The 18,231-nt window shown below is 45.5% G+C and overlaps 1 protein-coding gene across 7 annotated transcripts in view; it reads right to left on the bottom strand.

Moving 5' to 3' along the window:
• The window catches only part of Ge-1 (Enhancer of mRNA-decapping protein 4 homolog Ge-1), a 233,969-nt gene that overhangs the window by 36,136 nt on the left and 179,602 nt on the right, over positions 1–18,231 (bottom strand). For all 7 annotated transcript variants that reach the window (XM_075701139.1, XM_075701157.1, XM_075701106.1 and 4 more), the window contains 4 exons: positions 16,570–16,804; positions 4,724–4,974; positions 4,419–4,574; positions 1,444–1,547 (listed from right to left, as the gene is read on the bottom strand). In XM_075701139.1, coding sequence (XP_075557254.1) covers positions 1,444–1,547; positions 4,419–4,574; positions 4,724–4,974; positions 16,570–16,804 — 746 coding nt within the window. The remainder of the gene's footprint in view (positions 1–1,443; positions 1,548–4,418; positions 4,575–4,723; positions 4,975–16,569; positions 16,805–18,231) is intronic.

Here is an 18,231-nt window from a genome sequence, read left to right as displayed (position 1 = left end):
GGTGCAATAAATGCCCTTGTGACTGTTTGCACTACTGTGTTGTCGTTCCTTTGTCCCAAGAGCACGGAGGAGAACCCCCACAGCGCGGAGCTTATGGACGACGAGATTGTGCACCAGGTGACCACAATGCTGCAAAATGACTCGGACCCCAACGACGACACCTCTGGCCACCCACAAGCATTAACGCAAGACATTGTTAATGCTCTAATATTGTTGTCTAGTGTGTATGACAAGAACATGACGCTTAGACAGATGCAAGCAGTCGTCGTTACAAAAAACAGGAATTCAAAACAAGAGACCATCCGTGACTTTTTCAGTCCAGTTTAGCTGGAATAATGTTCAGTTTTGCGACTCACGGATTTTTCGGACTGTCCTTGTATTCTATTTTTCGGTACCCTCCAGGTCCGAAAAATCGGTCGGCTACTGTACATGTGTTCCATAAGAGCAAGCAGTCAATGTAAACAATTAACAGGATGTTGAGCCTCATCCCAAAAAGGAGAGTTGGAAAAATGCTAGACTAAGTGATAGGGAGGCCTACATAAATACTTCAATTGGGCGCGGTTGACATTGAGTGCAAAAAAAAATAATCTGTAGTCTTGAGTGATTACATAGGCTCTGCATTCATTTACTACAACAAATGCAGGCTTCTACTGTAATCACAACCATCTTCTCACACACGTACATGATGCTGTCTTTTTATATTAATGCATCGCCTGCTGCTAATTCCTTAAATGCATGCAAAGAATGTTAAAGTCTGCATGGTGCACAAAACCCTTTACTAATTGCCAAGCGCAAAAGCTCCGTGATAAATCAGTGGTCGAAGTGTCTAACTCTTAACTGTACAGGAGCACAAGTTCAACCTACAACAGTGGTGAAGGGCTAAGGGATGCCTTTGTTCGCTGAATGGCAAGGGTGTGAAGCTTAGGACGAGCAGGCGGACTGACCACAGAATGATGGAACAGAAAGGATGGATGGACACAGAAAACCCAGCTTCATGCTTATAACTGCTGGCACCAAAATATAGGAAACAGTGCAGTAGGAAAAAGGCCTCAGTTGATGAGCCTAGCCTTGCAACCTTAATGTGCATTGATACATGTCGTATAGTACTTCACTATAAATCTTCAGCAATGTTAGTCCCTTTTTACAGCAACCATATTTTTTGATGTCAAATTTCTTTAGTGGTTGAAAAAGATGCCATATCACCCACAAACTATCCTGCAATGCTAGGTCTATAAATGCAGATATCTAACAACACCTAATCTACAAAAAACTAATTTTGGTGCACTTTTAAAAATTTGAAGCATTTAGCTGCAGTAGTGAAGCCGCGAACCTTGCAGAAAATTTAAAAATGCTGGTTATGTTGTCAGCACGCAAAATTCAATGTTTGTAGAATACTTCCACTACAAAGATTTGTTTCCTCACTCAACACACATAAACACCAACCTTGCTTTTGATTGCTTTGATAATGGTATCTCTGATTACAGCTTCAGTTGTCTCGAGCCTCCTGGAAATTTCACACCTTGTAGTGTCAATAACCTTCACCACAGCTGGAAAAAAAAGGGGGGGATGGGGGGGATAAACAATGAAACATTTGGAAAATGTGTTAACAAAAAAAAAAAAAAAATATATATATATATATATATATATATATATATATATATATATATACACACTTGCTGCACCTTTTCTTTATGGCAAAGCTGCTAACATTAAAACAGGTATCCAAGATGTAATGGCTTGCAATTTGTAGTACCTATGCACAGAGGCCAGTTTTATAATTAGCACACGTTTGTTATGCCAGAAAAAATGCAAGATGCAGGAGAATGCCACCAGAATGGTCCCCCATCAGCTTCCTTCGATGTCACAGATTTTGGCACCATCACCTTGACCAATTATATGACACTATAAAATAAATAAAAGTACAGTGAAACCTCGTTAAACCGTAGTTTGCTGGAGCTCGGAAAAAGTATGTACTGAACGGCAGTACCGTTTAACCAAGATAGCATGAGGTCACCCACTTGCCTGACTTCCGTCTCAAACTTACCAAGCTGCGGGCCAGCTTTTCAGCCAGCACCCTCTTCTCGGTAAACACCCGCATGGCAGATTTCTTGTTGGCGTTGCATGTTCTCTGTGCACGCGGGCGGTAGTGCTGCAGAAGTCGTGGGGCGTCTTTTTCATTGTGAGGTGCTGTTCTCGTTGCGACGATTGCACTCATGAGGCTGATTTAACGCGCAGCTTCTGCCACTGTCGGGCCTGAATCGCCCGTGCTGTCGCGTTTTGCGTCGTCCTCATCACTATCGCTAGTTGACACTTTGGCACCAACAGAGGCAACGATGACAAAAAGTAAAACATCATAGCCGGCATCTTTTCGTGGTCGCAGCAGCGCTGCCGAGCAACTTTTTCGCATTCCAAATACCACACACCGTAGTCAACAGTAGACCCCTGTTGCATGCCAGTGCCGACTTCGTCTTACGTTCGATAGCACGAACGATGTCCAATTTTTCTTTTATGCTGGGCACCTGGCATTTTTTTATCTGAGTTTCGGCATGATGCGAGTCCTTGTTTGCACGCCGCCACAATTCTCTATGGTACGGCGCCGAAATGATGTTGATATTGATGTGGCTTCAGGCGCAAATGCACAGGGCGCTTGGAGGCCGTTGTTCTGATCTCTGAGGCTTGTTCTGCCGGGCCGCCCAATGGAGACGACGCACAGTCGTGCTTGCGCGACGAAAAGTGGAAACACTACGTGTTAACCAAAACGTACGCAATAAGCTGGTGCGGTTTATGTGAATACAAAATACATTATGTTCAATGGCTGCTGAGTCGGAGATTTGACTTTACTACTTTTAAAACAAAACTACTGTTTAAGCAAGTACGGTTTAACGAGGTTTTACTGTACAACCTTGCAACTTGTATGAACTTTCTTTCCTTGCAATAAAAAGCCTAAAATATAATAGACATCATAAATTCAGCTATGACTGAAAAACACTGAACTCAAAAATGGGAAGGTTCATGCAGAGAGCGAGAAAAGGTCCATGCCTCCTGAAACAGTTTGAATGAGTACTATAAATTTTTGTTTAGACCTTTTGCCTTTGTCGGCTCTTAGAGGTGGTATGAGGTGCAAATGCCTTGAATGTGCTACAAAACCTGAATTATATAATCTTTTAAAGAGGAGAATTCAAAACACATACCGAATACAGTGTGGCTGCAGGCTGTTGACGACATGTCAACACATCACGAAAATTTGTAGTTCTGGTCATGTGATATCACTGACATGTGGGCGGTGCAATGATAGCCACCACACCATGATTGTCTTCCCAAAAGATTGGACAAAGGTAGAGATGGTGAGAAGGGCATGGAGCCTTCTGATAGAAGCAGCAGCAGACTAACAAGCTTAACCCGTGTCGCATGCGGAATGTCGCATGCGAAGAGAATGGTCAATGCGGTGCGCACCCAGCTTTAACTGACAGGGCCATTGTGTTGGTTGTGGCCACTGCAGGAGGCGTTGCCACTGCACCAGGCTCACGAATGCATGTGTAAGGTTTGCGATACCACGTGGACACTGCCTCGGATCTTCGTGATGTAAGGAGACACTCTTGTCAGTGCAGCCTGTGCAAAAAACTGGGCAGTTTCAAGGGGTATTCCCTCAAAACTGCTTCAGTGTTTCTCCTTAGCGTACACCAGCATGACTTCACAAATTTCGAAGCATGTACTTTTGTATTTCGGCTGTGCTTGCACAGAAAGTTATAAGAACTGGCAAGGTTGAGTCCTTGGTTTCTTTACAACTTAATGTTTTCCTTCATTGCCGATAACCAGTTAACCAGCCATAAGCACAAGCTGCATGTCATAAAAAGTTGGTGCAGGAATAACATGGTGTTTGTTGTGAAGGGAAGAGCTAAAGTTGCACAGAAGAACAATACATAAACAGGAAGGACACTCATCGTCTACCTACAATAGAAAAAGGTTATAGCATGTCTCAATCCTTTCTTCAACAACCAACTGCGGCACAAACGTCACAAATAGCAACTCCAGAGTGGCAGTACACCACAGCCTACACTGAAGCGAAATGCAACAAAAGTGAAAACGGGTGAAAACAGCGGAAAGGGGAACGACCCTCAGCTGTGGCTGTTCCATTGACTTCCAGGATGATGATGATAATAGCACACTTGGTTTTAGTTTCAGTTTTACCAGCGAGGCAGCATGAACGGAACAAGGGCCTTGTTCTTATGCTTTTTTCGGTGCAGGCTCGACACAATTTTCCACTAAAATGCCTTTTTGGAATAGGATGGCGCAGAGGACTCTTCTTGGCACAATTCGCGCAGCTGTTCCATCACTGCTTTTATTGACATGCAAACACTGCAAAAACAAGAGCCTTGCAGTATGTGACATTTGCTCTAAAAATGAAATTTAGCACTTACTTGGGACAACAGAGTTCTTGAATTCATTTGCAATGGACTTTTCCAAGTGAGGGCCAAGTATGGCAGCCAAGCTCTGGGCAACGATGTTTGCTTGTTTATCAATGCCAGCCCTCTGTATCTCACTCAGCTGAGCAATGGTAGCTTCAAGCTTCGCCACTAACATACCACAAGTCAAGGAAGAAAGAGGCTCAGATGGCAATATGGCACATAAAGCCATTAAACTTGTTTGGTCAATTTGTTTGACATTAAAAAACAAGGAGAAGAAAAAACAAGAAATGATTTGAATAATGCCTTAAAAAGGATACGAGAAGCTAGGTTTGCCCTGGTTTCAGTCATGAGGGATGAAAGCATTCCATCCCGATGAGACTGTCCTTCTTCCAACTTCAGAAGCATTGCATGGTGTTTATGAAATTCAGAGCTCAGTGCACTCACAGTCTGTGCAAGTGTGCTAGTTTCCTCTGTAAGCTGAGAGATCACGAGCTCCACCTCGCCCAGTGCTCGGGCAGTGCTTTCCCGGCCAGCTTGAAGCGAACCGTCCTCTACTGCATGCTTGCATCTACAAAAGAAAGCATGTTAATTACTACAACCACACAGAGAGGTGCCAATATCCAGATGAAATGCATCACCGTTAACAAAGTACGGTGGAGGATGAAAGGCAAACGCTTATTTGTGTTTAGTATCATCTTCTACTGGTTACAACACCAAAGCTGGGACACCTCGCAAGTCAACCTAAACTTAACAGAGTAAGGTGAGCTTGGCGACTGCCAGGAATGAACAAGTACATTCAACACTGAGGCGTTAAAGACAATTTGGAGTTATGGGCCTCTCCTTAACTTCAATAATCTGGCCAAGGTAAGTCACAGGCAAGGCATCTAGCTAGGAGCAGCCAGGACTGAGCACGCGCTTGCAAGCATACCTCAAGTTTCGCGTGGTTCGAGGCTAATTGAGTTTTCAAAAATAATTGAAATTAGCGAGACCCAACGGCTATGACACCAATAAGAAAAGTAGCCAAAGTTAATTCCTATGTGGGCAGCCGCAGCGGAATGTGAGGATGACAATAGTTGACTTATTTCAGCCTGTACATAAAACTGCTTTAATAATATACAGTCAATTTAGGAAGAAGTGTACTGATCCAAACACCCTTTTTGATTGATTTTTGATGGACAAAGCTGTGTATGGAAATCTGCTATATGACGAAATATAGCAGCTGGAAAAGAGTGAGGAATAGGCGTCTGCTGAAAGGAGTGTTTGAAAAAAAGGTGACTTTGTGTGCTCCATTTGCAAGCTGCACATGCTGCGTATGACTGCAAAATTTAGCTAACATATTCACATCAGCGTATGCTATCTGCAGACTGTTTCTTTTCGGCAAGCCTGAGGGGTGGTGGAGGACCCCTCTAAGGTGAGGTTCCCTGAAAGAATGTCAAGCCCGTGAAATGAAGGTGAGGTAGCACTAAACAATGCAAGGTTTGTCCAGCTTTGGTTACAGCATTTAACTACATCAACAACAACAATAATATACAAGGGTAAAAGCAGAGGGCTTAGCACACCGCCCTGTGCTATATCATATGTGATCAGAACACAGTCCAAGTTGCTGGTTGCCTCCATGTGCAAATAGCTAGCAGTTAAGATAGCTTATATCCCATAAATACAAAATCAACATAGAATTTTAAATTTACTGTGATGAAATTTGTTAAACACATTATGTAAATCTGTACTGTAGTTATGCGCTGTAAAATTAACTTGCACTTTGGTGTTCAGAGGCCAAAACCACAATCTGATAATGAGTTACGCTGCAGCGAGGGACTCTGGATTAGTTTTGACCACCTGGGGTTCCGTAATATGCACCAAAATTTAAGTACACAAGCAAAAAATAAAAGAAATCGACTGCCATCACAAGAGAGGCAACTGTTATGTTGAATGTTTCACCACTGAAGCAAGGGCTGAATGCACTACCCTTGTACACCTGCATCAGTCACAAAATATCACGTATTCATCTGTGCAACTTTATGTAGTACCAGCTGTGACTGGGAAAGCAACAACAAAAGCTCATCCCTGTCACCTGACGTAATCATGTCGTACACTTGAACTCCTCCCAAAGAATAATGGCCACTAAGGCTAAACGGGCCTGTATAAAGTTTAATTTGATCATTCAAAGTAAGCCTTTTCAGTTTAATTAAGAAGTTTTAAACTATAGCATACCTTTCAGGACCTGCAACATGTTATACTCCCAGAAAGGCCTAGTGTACTTTATAATGTACACTGTCATATTGTTGTAAGCAATAAAGCATAATCCATGAAGCATTCACAATGCAGTTAGTGCAAAAATACCACTGAGCACCAAAAATCAATAAAATTGGGCCAATAAATTTTTCTTGGGCTTAAAATCTTTTCTTACCATACCCATTTTATTCTACTATCAATTTGATCAATCAATACATTCAAAGCCCCATATATGCATGTTTTTGCAGGTTTATTTACATGTGGCACCATTCATCACGTAGAATAACAGAATTTTCAATTTGAATTTAGTTTTCTGCCTTTACATGTAGGAAGCCATTTCACTATGTCTAGGAAGTCTCACAACTATTACCGAAACATTGCATGTGCCAGTCAAATTAGGGTGCCTTCACCACGGGGCTTTGCTTTGCGAAGACGTCGCATTGCGTGTGAGGGTGGTGCTACCACCATTGATTTTGTCGATGAAATCGCAAGTTGACTTCCCCACAGGAATTTGCTTTACCCCTAGAGTAACACAGCTGACACTCATTATAATAGACCAGGACAATCCAGCAAAAAAGGGTTGCCTGTTATATCCAAAGTAAGGGTCATGGTGAAATGGCAAAACATTACATATACCGCTGTTTAACCCATCGGCGATCGAAAAATTATAAGAACATTGAAATCAAGATAAACAACTAGATAAACAGGTTTACATGGTAATGTCTTCCTATCCACCATTTTCCGAACACTGGTTGCTGACAAATGGAGGTTTCCCTGTACTAGAGCATATATACACCCGAACAACGGCAAGATTAACGAGACACACACAACTGCTAGGAGCTGCCTGATCAGCGCTGCTGTGCCAGCTGCTCGGTCCAAGTGTATACAAAAACACTGGCAAGTTTGTTCTTCAATAGTCAGTAGTATAAGCCAATTTTACCTTGTGCGACAAGCAACGGCCCCTGTCAAATTTCAAGCATGAACGAAAGCCACAGTACACGACAAGTTCAACTCGGAGCCCGTGTCTGGTCACCGCTGCACTGCATGCTAGACGGCATGACTGTATCATGCACTTAACAGTCTGGACGTCACGAATAGCAATATTTCTTCTTTTCTGTGTGAATTGATGTGATGAGAAATGAAGTGTGCTCAAAATCGTGCATTTTATAAATGTTCGAGAGGTTGTTTCTGAAGTGCTGTATGCTATGGCTTCTGCTTCGAAGTTGGTAGGGCTTAGTGGCACCCTGCGCGCTTGCTCGGCATTGAGCCGACAGCGGCGGGTGTCAGTGATACACTTGCGCAGTCTACACGAAAATTCTCCGACAGTAGCGCCCTGTGCGGCAAGCCATTGCTGGAAGCTTGCCAATAATGTATTTGTTCCTTAAGGAAAAGTGCAGTTTTGCAAATTTTGCAAGTGGCCAGAAACATTTACATGAAGCGCACTGCCGCATACAAGCATCACCACAGCAATGTATGTTGTACTTGCACCAGACAGACTACTTCCAGGGCTAGTTTGTCGTGCGGCTAATTACGCGCTCCATGCAGAGACGCGAAGTATTGCATAATGACTTCTAATAAATTTTCTGCTAGTTACTGCCCGTTCATATCTGCCACAAGGGACAACTCTTGAAAAAGGTTTTCTTTCTGTTGTGTGCATGATCTAGTATGAGCAGTCATGTCTTTTGACATTTATAAATCTGCAGAACCAGCTACCTGGTAGAGTAGTTACTATGCCTGATCATGCTTATTTGTGCAGTGCTGTTGAACAATACAAATTGACGCAACGACCATCTAAACAAAATTTGCAAAAAAATTGGTCTCTTGTAGCTCAGTCTGTTAGAGCCAGGTCAGTTAAAAGTGGAATCAAAGCCTTTTGCCCTATTTTTTATTAGCTAAAGTAAGGTACATTTAAACCTCGATATAATGGACTTCAATATAAGAAAATTCTCAACATAACGAAGTATTTAACTTTTCATAACCTCTTGGCCACAGAACACCATGTATTTAGAACCTCAATGTAACAAAGTGTGTTTGCATGGAATTTCAATATAACGAAATTTTCATTGCCGTCGCAAAATAAGACCAAGACAATAAATGGAAACTTCCACGGACAGAGATTGTGAAATGATTGAATTACAAGCAGCTGTTTGCAAACGCACCTCTCAAATCAAGCCACAAGAGCACAAGAGCGACCGCGGAAGTAGTCGCACCGTGTTCTGTATAAATTCGAAGTGCAATAAGATTCTATAGCACTCCTCGTACTGTGTGCATTAGGTGCGAGTGAAAGTACACAAGGGTGAGGTAAGAAAGACGGTGACTTCACGAGTGCCACCTTCCCACGCAAGCAAAGAGAAAGAGGAGGAGGGGAGCAAAGCTCGCGTAAATGCTGTTTCACATGCTACGACTGTAACAACGAAAATTGGTCCAGTCGCACATGTCGTAATGCGAGCGACCGCGGAAGTGGAGTCACATGTTCTGTATAAAGTCCAAGTTCAACAAGATCCTATAGCACTCCGCGTAATGTGTGCTTTAGGTGCGAGTAAAAGTGCACAAGGGTGAGGCAACAAAGCTGGTGACTTCACGAGTGCCGCCTTCCCACGCAAGCAAAGAGAAAGAAGGGGAGGAGAGCAAAGCATGCGTAAAGGCTGTTTCACATGCTACAACTGGAATGACGAAAATTGGTCCAGTTGGACATGTCACAATGCGATTTTTAGAGGGCCCATTTCACATGACTGCGATTTCAACAATGCGACTGGTGCGACACCAAGGGTTGCTTGCTGCCAGGTGTTGTAGCACGCGCCGCATAATTCATTTAGTGTAGTGAAGAAAACGTAGACATCATAAGATTGTTGACTTGCCTTTATTGGGGGCAAATATTATGTGCCTTCTGTAATTCAAAAACGTTTTAAAGTTTAAATTTGCTTTGGAGTGCACAACAGCGGTTTCTGTAGCTCAGTGTGAAGAGGCATGGCGTACGTAAAGGACAGCTGTTTGCAGCTACAGTAAAAGCTCGTTAACTGACACTGAAGACTGCTAAAGTAGTTTTTTCGCAGCCCAACACTACATGTGCCCTTCAGCCGATGGACCAGGGTATCATTCACTATGTGAAGTCGAAGTACCGAAAGCACCTGCTACAGCGAATGATCTTATGCTCAGAAGTTGGAAAGCTGTATGAAGTGGACTTACTCGGCGCAGTGCACATCATCGCTCACGTATGGAAAAATACACCTCCACAAGTCATCGCCAACTGTTTTCGGCACAGCAGTATTCGTGAGGCCCGAGCATGCAGCAGTAGCCGACGAGGCGTCAGCCGAGTCCAGCGATGATGACTGCCCAACCTTCAATGCTGTCCTCCCCACAGATGTGATCCTTCAGAACTACATTGTGATTGATGATTGTGTCGCCACGACTGGTCTCCCGACCGATGAAGAAATTGTTAATCGTGTCAGGGGCGCCCGAGAAGACCATGATTCAGACGAAGAGTCATGTGAGGAGGTGCAGCCGCGACCTTGTCGCACCTCACGAGAAGTCACGGAGGGACTTTTGGTATTCGAGGACGTTTGCCCAAGCACTTCTGGCAGTTTGCGGGCTGTTAGCCACTTGCAAGAGTTAAGAAAAATTGTGATGTCAGCCGGAATCTGCATGAAAAAGCAGACGACTATTGCAAAATACTTCAGTAAATACTCCAACTTGATTTTAATGTTATTTTTCCTGTTCATTCGTTAATTCGGCATTCGGACAATTCAAACATTTTTCCCGGTCCCGTGAGATCCGAATGAACAAGCTTTTACTGTAGTTGTTTAACGCTGTGTGTTGTCTCATGTGCCTTCTATGTATGTTCGTGTCATTCTGCCTGCCTTATAACAAATTGCAAGATGACCTATCAACAAGCCCATATAGCTACTCTCACCACATATGCAGTATTCAGAAGTCAGCTGCCTCAAAGTCGTCGTGCCAGCGCAACGAGATCCTCACGCTACCCATGACGCTTCTGGAGAAATGATGTGTGTACATTGCTCGTGTTTGTGCATTGTGTTTCGAGTTCAGGTGCCCATGAGGTTGTGTTTCTGAAGCGAGGGGTAGTCATCTTTGCATCTCATATGCAAGCTGTCAAGTACCGTATAGTGCGGAATATAGGTCGAGGTTTTTTCCAAAAAGGTTACTAAAAGGCCACCCCTCGACTTATATACCGGCCCTTGGCACAACATGAATAGTCGTCTGGCAACATGTAGGAGCACAGACCTTTTGGCAGCTGCATCGTCATCGCCTCCTTGGTGACCGACACGGCCTACGCAGTTGGACGGACGCCATCTTCCCTTTTTGTGCAGTGATCGTTCCTGGCGTTGTGAATTTCCCGATAACCCACAAAATGAATACGAGTACTCGACGTCAGTTCACCGCGGCGTTTAAGAAGAAAGTCATCAAATATGCTGAAATGCATCGGGACATGTCTGCGCAGCTGCAATTTGGCGTGTCGGAAAAAAGCGTCCAGTACTGGCGAACGCAGAAAGTCAAGCTCTCTGCCTGCAATGCGCAGAAGACGACAGGGTGGCGAATTTCATCCGCGAGCATCGTGCCAGATCTTTGCCAGTGACAGCAGAACTCATCCGCATCAAAGCTATTGAGATCGCCTAAGAATCCGGACTGCCCAAGGAACAATTCAAGGGCTCCATTTATTGGGTTCGTCGCTTCATGCGACGCAAGGGATTCGCACTTCGACGGCGCACATCAATCTGCCAGAAGCTGCCAGAGGCATATGAGGACACGCTGGTCGAATTCCAGCGTTATGTTATCCGTCTCCGGCAGCAGCGTGGCTACATGTTGGGACAGATCGGCAACGCTGATGAAACGCCGGTGTGGTTCGACATGCCGTCGCCCACCACAGTGTGCGAACGCGGCGCAAAAGAAGTCAAGCTTCTTTCTACGGGGAACGAACATTCGCGCTTCACGGTGACGCTCGCGTGTACTGCAGATGGCAGAAAGCTGCCCCCATACATAATATTCAAGAGGAAGACGCTGCCGAAAGAGGCTTTCCCGCGGGATGTTGTCGACCGCGTGAATGAAAAGGGCTATATGGACGAGGCCCTCATGCTCAATTGGATTAAGACCGTCTGGAATCGGCGACCCGGCGCACTCCTGTGGTGTCCGAGCAAGCTCGTCTTGCATGCCTTTCATGGGCACTTGACCGTCCGCGACGGGAGGACGGAACTCGCAGTCACTCTGGGAGGCATGACCTCAACACTTCACCCACTGGACATCGTGCTCAACAAGCCCTTTAAAGACCCATGTCCATGAACAATATAATCAGTGGATAGCCGGCGACAACCCGACGACCCCAACCGGCCGGCTGCGCAGGCCGCCTCTTGCCACTGTGGCCACATGGGTGTCGCAGGCTTGGCGCTCGCTGCCCGACGATATGGTGGTGCGGGCATTCAAGAAATATGGCATTAGCAACTACCTGGACGCACCGAGGATGACATGTTGTGGGACGCAGCCAGTGAAAAGCAGTCGTCTTCAGACGAGAGTTCAGACAGCTCAGACGAATGAGCAGGTGACGAGTCTGGCGGCACCACTAAATAAAACGAAGTTTTGTGCCTTATAATTTTTATGTTGACTTCTTTGCTTCAATGTAAGGGGGTCGACCTATATTCTGTCTCGACCTATATTCCGCATTATACGGTATCTTGCGACCAGGTTCCGAGCTCTTGAGGCAAAGAATTTGTGCAGCAGGCTGCATCTCTACTCTATCTAGGTGCTTGTTCGTTTACTCTTTCTAATAGAGGTCTTCAAGCTTGGTAGAGTTGAAAACATCAGTCAATACCTGTATGCCTGTGTTTGACGAGTTGTCCTTTTTGTGTGCTGCTTGTAATTCATACCGTACAACACCTTGGGTACAAGTACAGCATCTGTGATTTTCCATGGTATCCGCTCATCCAACGATGGATTCCATTCATCTATTGATAGTACAAGAAGTGAATTCCGGTATTTTTTAGTGGGAGCAAGCAAAAAATGGGTTTGAATTTCTGCGTATGATCTAACATAGTCGCGATGTGATGTGCTGTGCTGGAGAAATAGGTGAGTGGGAAAATGACATATTACTATGGTACAGGTTCTGGAAAAAAGATAACAGGACACATGTTCTGCACATGGCAAGTGATTGCATTATGAGGGTGTCTTGCAGTTTGGTGATGCTTTGAAATCGTGACTAAGAATGCATGATGAATCGTACTGCCTTGTTTTGTACCGCTTCAAGATGGTTAATCCAGGTGACATCATGGGGGTGCCAAATGACAGATGCATATTCTAGTGAAGGCCGAATGAAAAGTATATGCTAATAGTCTTGTGTCACAGCTAGCGAGGTGAAGGCGACGCTTAAAAAGACAGAGTTTCTTTAATGCTTTTGAAGTTACATGTTCTATATGATCGTTCCACGTTTAAGAAGAATTAAATTTGATTCCTAGGTATTTAAATGTCGGAGTTGAATCAATGGGTGTATTGATAATCACGTATGTATTGACCTGTGTTTTCAATGGCGCGCTAAACTTAAGATCTTTTGTTTTATCTATTTTGATTTGCATTTGCCATACGGAACACCATTCCGTTCGTTTGACTGCAGGTGAGTAATGTCGGTAGGGCTTGTTATTTCTTTATATATTATGCAGTCATCTGCAAATAATTGGATTGTGGCATTTATACTAGTTGCTATATAATTAATATAAATTAAATATAGAAGTGGGCCCAGCATTGGCCCCTGTGGTACCCATGATATGACGCATGCACGGCTGGAGGTATGGTTTTGTAGTTTGACGGACTGATGACGGTTTCTTGTTTTGTTGTTTATGGTCAAGTGCAAGATTACAGGTTTTTAAGATCAAACAATTATGGGGGACGCAATCAAATGCCTTAAAAAACAAACAAAAACTGTGTCGACGTACAGATGAGTGCAGTGAACGATGAAGATCAGTTACTAATTCAAAGAGTTGATTTTTCCGAAAGCCATGCTGGTTGTTCATGAGTAGGTTGTTTTTGTTTAGATGTTATACAGTCGACTCCCGTTAATACGAAATTCACGGGGACCGCAAGAAACTTCGAATTAAACGAACTTCCAATTAAGCACAAAACACAAAAAACAGCACTTTATTTGTGGCGAAATCGAGTATTTTCTCGATTTCTGCCAGAAAAATAGTCGGTCATCTTGCTTTGCTTCTTCTAGCCGAATCGCGCTGCTGAAAGCAAGTTCTGAAGGCTGTAGATGTAGCAGAACGCTTCTTCCGCATTACCTTCAGCGGCAAAGAAGCGCTCCGCAAGAGCAAGGCCCGCAGCTACATCGGCAGCCTTAGGTTGCGGCTTGCCTTCAACGTCATCGTCGCTTTCCTAGGTCGCTTCCCGGGGCCGAATAACCTCTACAATTTCGCTATCCGTCAGCGCACCGCACGTTTCAACCGCCTTGTCTACGGCGACGTAATCTTCAAAATTGACGTCCCCGAGAGCATCACCAAAATCAGTGCCGTCAAGCTCGCTTGTTGACTCTTCCTCCGCTGAAATTTCAGAGGCATCCTCCGAAGAAGCTGCCACAAAACCGCAAGCCCTGCAGCAGTTTGCGATCGTTTCTTGCTTCACACGATCCCATGCTCGCGCCAACATGTGGATGGCACTAAGCAGGCTCACCTCGTACTTTGTGGAGCTATCCATACACAAAATCATGCGCTCGAGGATGTGCCGCCTGTACAGGGCTTTAACATTCTTGATGATGCCTTGGTCCGTTGGCTGCAAAACAGCCGTTGTGTTTGCAGGCAAAAATGCGAGGCGTATTGCACTCAAGGCTGGCACATTCACGTGAGCACTGCAGTGATCGACAAGGAACAACACCTTGCGGTTCGAAGCAGCAAACTTGCGGTCCAATTTGCTAATCCAGCTCTTGAAGATTTCGGCCGTCATCCACGCTTTTTTGCTCGCCTCATAGTCCACAGGCAGCGTCTTCACGCCTTTAAAACATCTCGGCTTCGCGGCTTTCCCGATCGCAAGTAACCGACATCGTTCCGTGCCAGTCATGTTTGCCGCGATCAGCACCGACACTCTCTCCTTGCTGCGTTTGCCCTGAGCACAGTCGTCGTCCTTGAATGTCAGGGTCTTCTCTGGTAGAAGCCGATAGAAGAGTGCAGTCTCATCTGCATTGAAGATGTCTTCCGGTCTGTATTCGGCGAGATATTCACGCAGCTTTCCGTCCTTCCACGTGGCGCATGTTTCCTGGTTAACGGACGCCTTTTCACCACACACGCTCTTGAAAACCAGGTCACGGCGATCTTTAAAGCGCGTCAGCCATCCATCTGACGAAACGAAGTCATCGATCCCCAACATTGCTGCAAGCGTTCGGGCTTTCATCGCAACGATGTCTCTGCTGAGAGGAAGTTTGTTGCTCCTGGCCTCCCTAATCCAAACCAGCAGAGCCTTCTCCAACTCTGGGTAAGCGCCGGTGCGCATTCGCTTCCGAGAAGTCTTGAACTTGTCGCCATTATTGTGCGCTTGTTCTTGATGTAGTTAGCGTGTTCGGCTTGATCCCGTACTTCCGCGCTATGTCTTGTTTGGCGGCACCTCCCTTCTCAACTTCCTTCAAAACCTCGACTTTCGTTGCCAGGTCGAGCGTGCGATAAGAGCCACGATTTGCCATGGCTATAAACTGCGCGACTAGGTACAGTCAATTCCGAATCGCTCGTGGAACAACCTAGCCTATGAGCTTCCCGCACAAAGGCACTCAACTAACACACGCCTCGCCATACGCTGCGCACGCTGCAAGACTAATCTCGCACAATCTCGCCACTGCCAGTATGCAGCGCTGCGTGCACCTATCGCACCCGCGTGGCCTCAGCGATCAGCTCCGGCCACGCGCGGCAGCCGCGCGTGGCCTCCAGCGGGAGCCGCTTCGCCTCCCGCCGGAGTTGATCGCGGAGGCCACGGCAGCCGTAGCAATGAATAATCGCGCCGCTCCAAGAAGGATGGCGTTGCAGGCGGCTGCGGTGGCGATGACACCAACGCGGAGCACGGAACTGTTGCAACACTTGAAAAATTGCACATTCTACCAAAGAATGACGGTCACCTCGAGGATCCCAGCTGAAAATGAACTTCCAATTAAACAATATTACTGGATGAGGACTTCAAATTATCGAGCGATTTCTTCTATAGGATTACATGCAAAACTGACGGGACCAGCACTTCACTTCTAATTAACTGAAAATTCCAATTAAGCGGCTTCGAATTATCGGGAGTCGACTGTAATATGCTTGTGTATTATATCCTCTAGTAACTTACAGCTAATTCAGGTTAATGAGATGGAGCTGAGAATGGTCAACATTGTCATTAGCATGAAATGAAGTATGCAAACCTCAGCAAATGTTTCGGTAAGATGGGCACCGGTGTTCATAGTTTTGGTTTTCTGCTGCCATCTCAGTGCCTGATGATGGTAGCGCTACTAGGTGCCTGTTGCTCTACACCATGTTCCAGAACCAAAGCCGTGGCTAGGCACACGGAATAAAGTGGAAAGTTTTGGCAGCCGACTATAACATAAGGCCAAATCTAAGTGCACCAGCCTTTTTGCATTTGACACCCATCGAAATGCTGCCGCCGCAGCAGGGATTGAACCCATGACCTGGAGCTCAGTAGCGCAAAGCCATAGCCTCTGGGCTACCCTGGTGGCTCTGAATATGCTTGGTTTTGCATTCACTTCATTCAGGAGTGTGACCAGTGTGAACACCACATAAAACTGCGCTCTCAGGACCAACCATTAAATGCCAGAAATGCTTCTTGCATCAGAAGCTGTGCCATGCCAACATCACGCGATGAATAAAAACTACTTGGCTGCCAGTGCACACAGGCATGAAGCATGCATCTGCAAAATCTAATCTTACCACCAGTAATCAAGAGAACGACCACCTACACTGTGGTTGCTGTAGAAGACGCTTTAGCATTGTCCAGGGGTTGGGGCCATGCACCATTATCTCTGCCCTCCTGGCTCTCGCAGGTGGATGCAGCCAAGGTGGAAGGATCACTTGCTGAAGGCTCGGGTGCAGCATGGTGTAAGTCTTCAGCTGCGGAATCATACTCCAGGCCTGGCTCCAACTCCTCCTCCTCCTCCTCTTCCTCGTCATCATCCTCATCTGAACTGTCTACAGCTGCATGATATAAACAAATGCAATACGTAACAAATATATACCTGATATTCTATGATCCTTTCAAATGAAGATGCCATTTGCAGGTACCCACACAAAAAATCTGCATACTTAAGATTTTTGGAACTTACCAAGTTCCAAGTTACATACCAAGCGGAAGAAAAATATACAGAAAACATTATATATGTAAACTCAGCTATAATACAGTCAATACACATATTAGGATAGAACTACCTTCCTGCAATTTCCAGCCCGAATGTTAACCTCATGCTATATTAGGAACTGTGGTATGAGCATGATGTTATGCAACACTTCATAAGTGACTAGCTCGTGTACCAAATTTGAATGAGACAATTTGAACCTGACTAGTCAGCACAAACATGCTGACTCAAACAGTGACTCCAATCTCGACCCCAACGGCTGCAGCATTTGTCTTGATAGCAGTAAAAGAGAGTGAATACTTCGAATGCCATCTACCAGTAAAAATGTCTAGGAAGATTTTCGAAAATGGCAGCTGAACATGAAAATTATGGGGTTTTACGTGCCAAAACCACTTTCTGATAATGAGGCACGCCGTAGTGGAGGACTCCAGAAATTTCGACCACCTGGGGTTCTTTAACGTGCACCTAAATCCAAGTACACGGGTGTTTTCGCATTTCACCCCCATCGAAATGCGGCTGCTGTGGCCGGGATTCAATCCCGCGACCTCGTGCTCAGCAGCAGGCAGCTGAGCATACTAGTCGCCGCCTGATTTTTAGGACTCCGAAAATTCGGGCATGCTCGATTATTCGGTCTGCTTCACGGCACTGCCATTCTCCCCATAGACCATAATGTATAACTGCCGAAAGTTCGGACATCTTGCAACCTCTCGTCTGATTTTTCGGACACTCCTTAAGCCAACTCGATCGAGAGAACCATGCACCGACTCTGACCGGTGCACGGTTTGACTTGCTGAATGCCAGTTTTGTTTTGAACAGAGCCTCCTTGCTGCCCCACGAAATGGCACTACTGCAAATCCCCGATCATCATCATCGTTTCTGCCAGGTTCGTAGCTACAGCAATTCCGGTCTCAGCTTAGTAAGCCATGTCAAGACAATCCAGCAGCTGATTTGTTTCTTCGTGCACAACGCTGCAAGTGGGCCATGCTTTTCTTTTGTGCGACTGGTGTCGGCACGGTGGTGTTTGCTTTGTGTGGTGTGTCAAGGTTCCGGCGATCCAACGCCGCATACGGAAACATCGCGTCAAATGTCTAATGGCGGCAACAGTGCCTGCGCAGACTGCGCTGGGGAATGCCAGCAAGCGGGTGCCCAGAGGCCTAGGATTTGTCGCCTTCCAATGTGCTCCCTACTGACGCCGAAAATGTTCTGCCGAGACCTGCACAGTGGTTGCATTGCGATTACGGACACCATCTCATTTCACAGTTTCACAGG

This window comes from Dermacentor variabilis, chromosome 1 (genome assembly GCF_050947875.1).
Source record: "Dermacentor variabilis isolate Ectoservices chromosome 1, ASM5094787v1, whole genome shotgun sequence".
Classification (NCBI taxonomy): domain Eukaryota; kingdom Metazoa; phylum Arthropoda; class Arachnida; order Ixodida; family Ixodidae; genus Dermacentor; species Dermacentor variabilis.
Note: the sequence above shows the minus strand (reverse complement) of the source record. Positions and strands in the feature narration are given on the sequence as shown.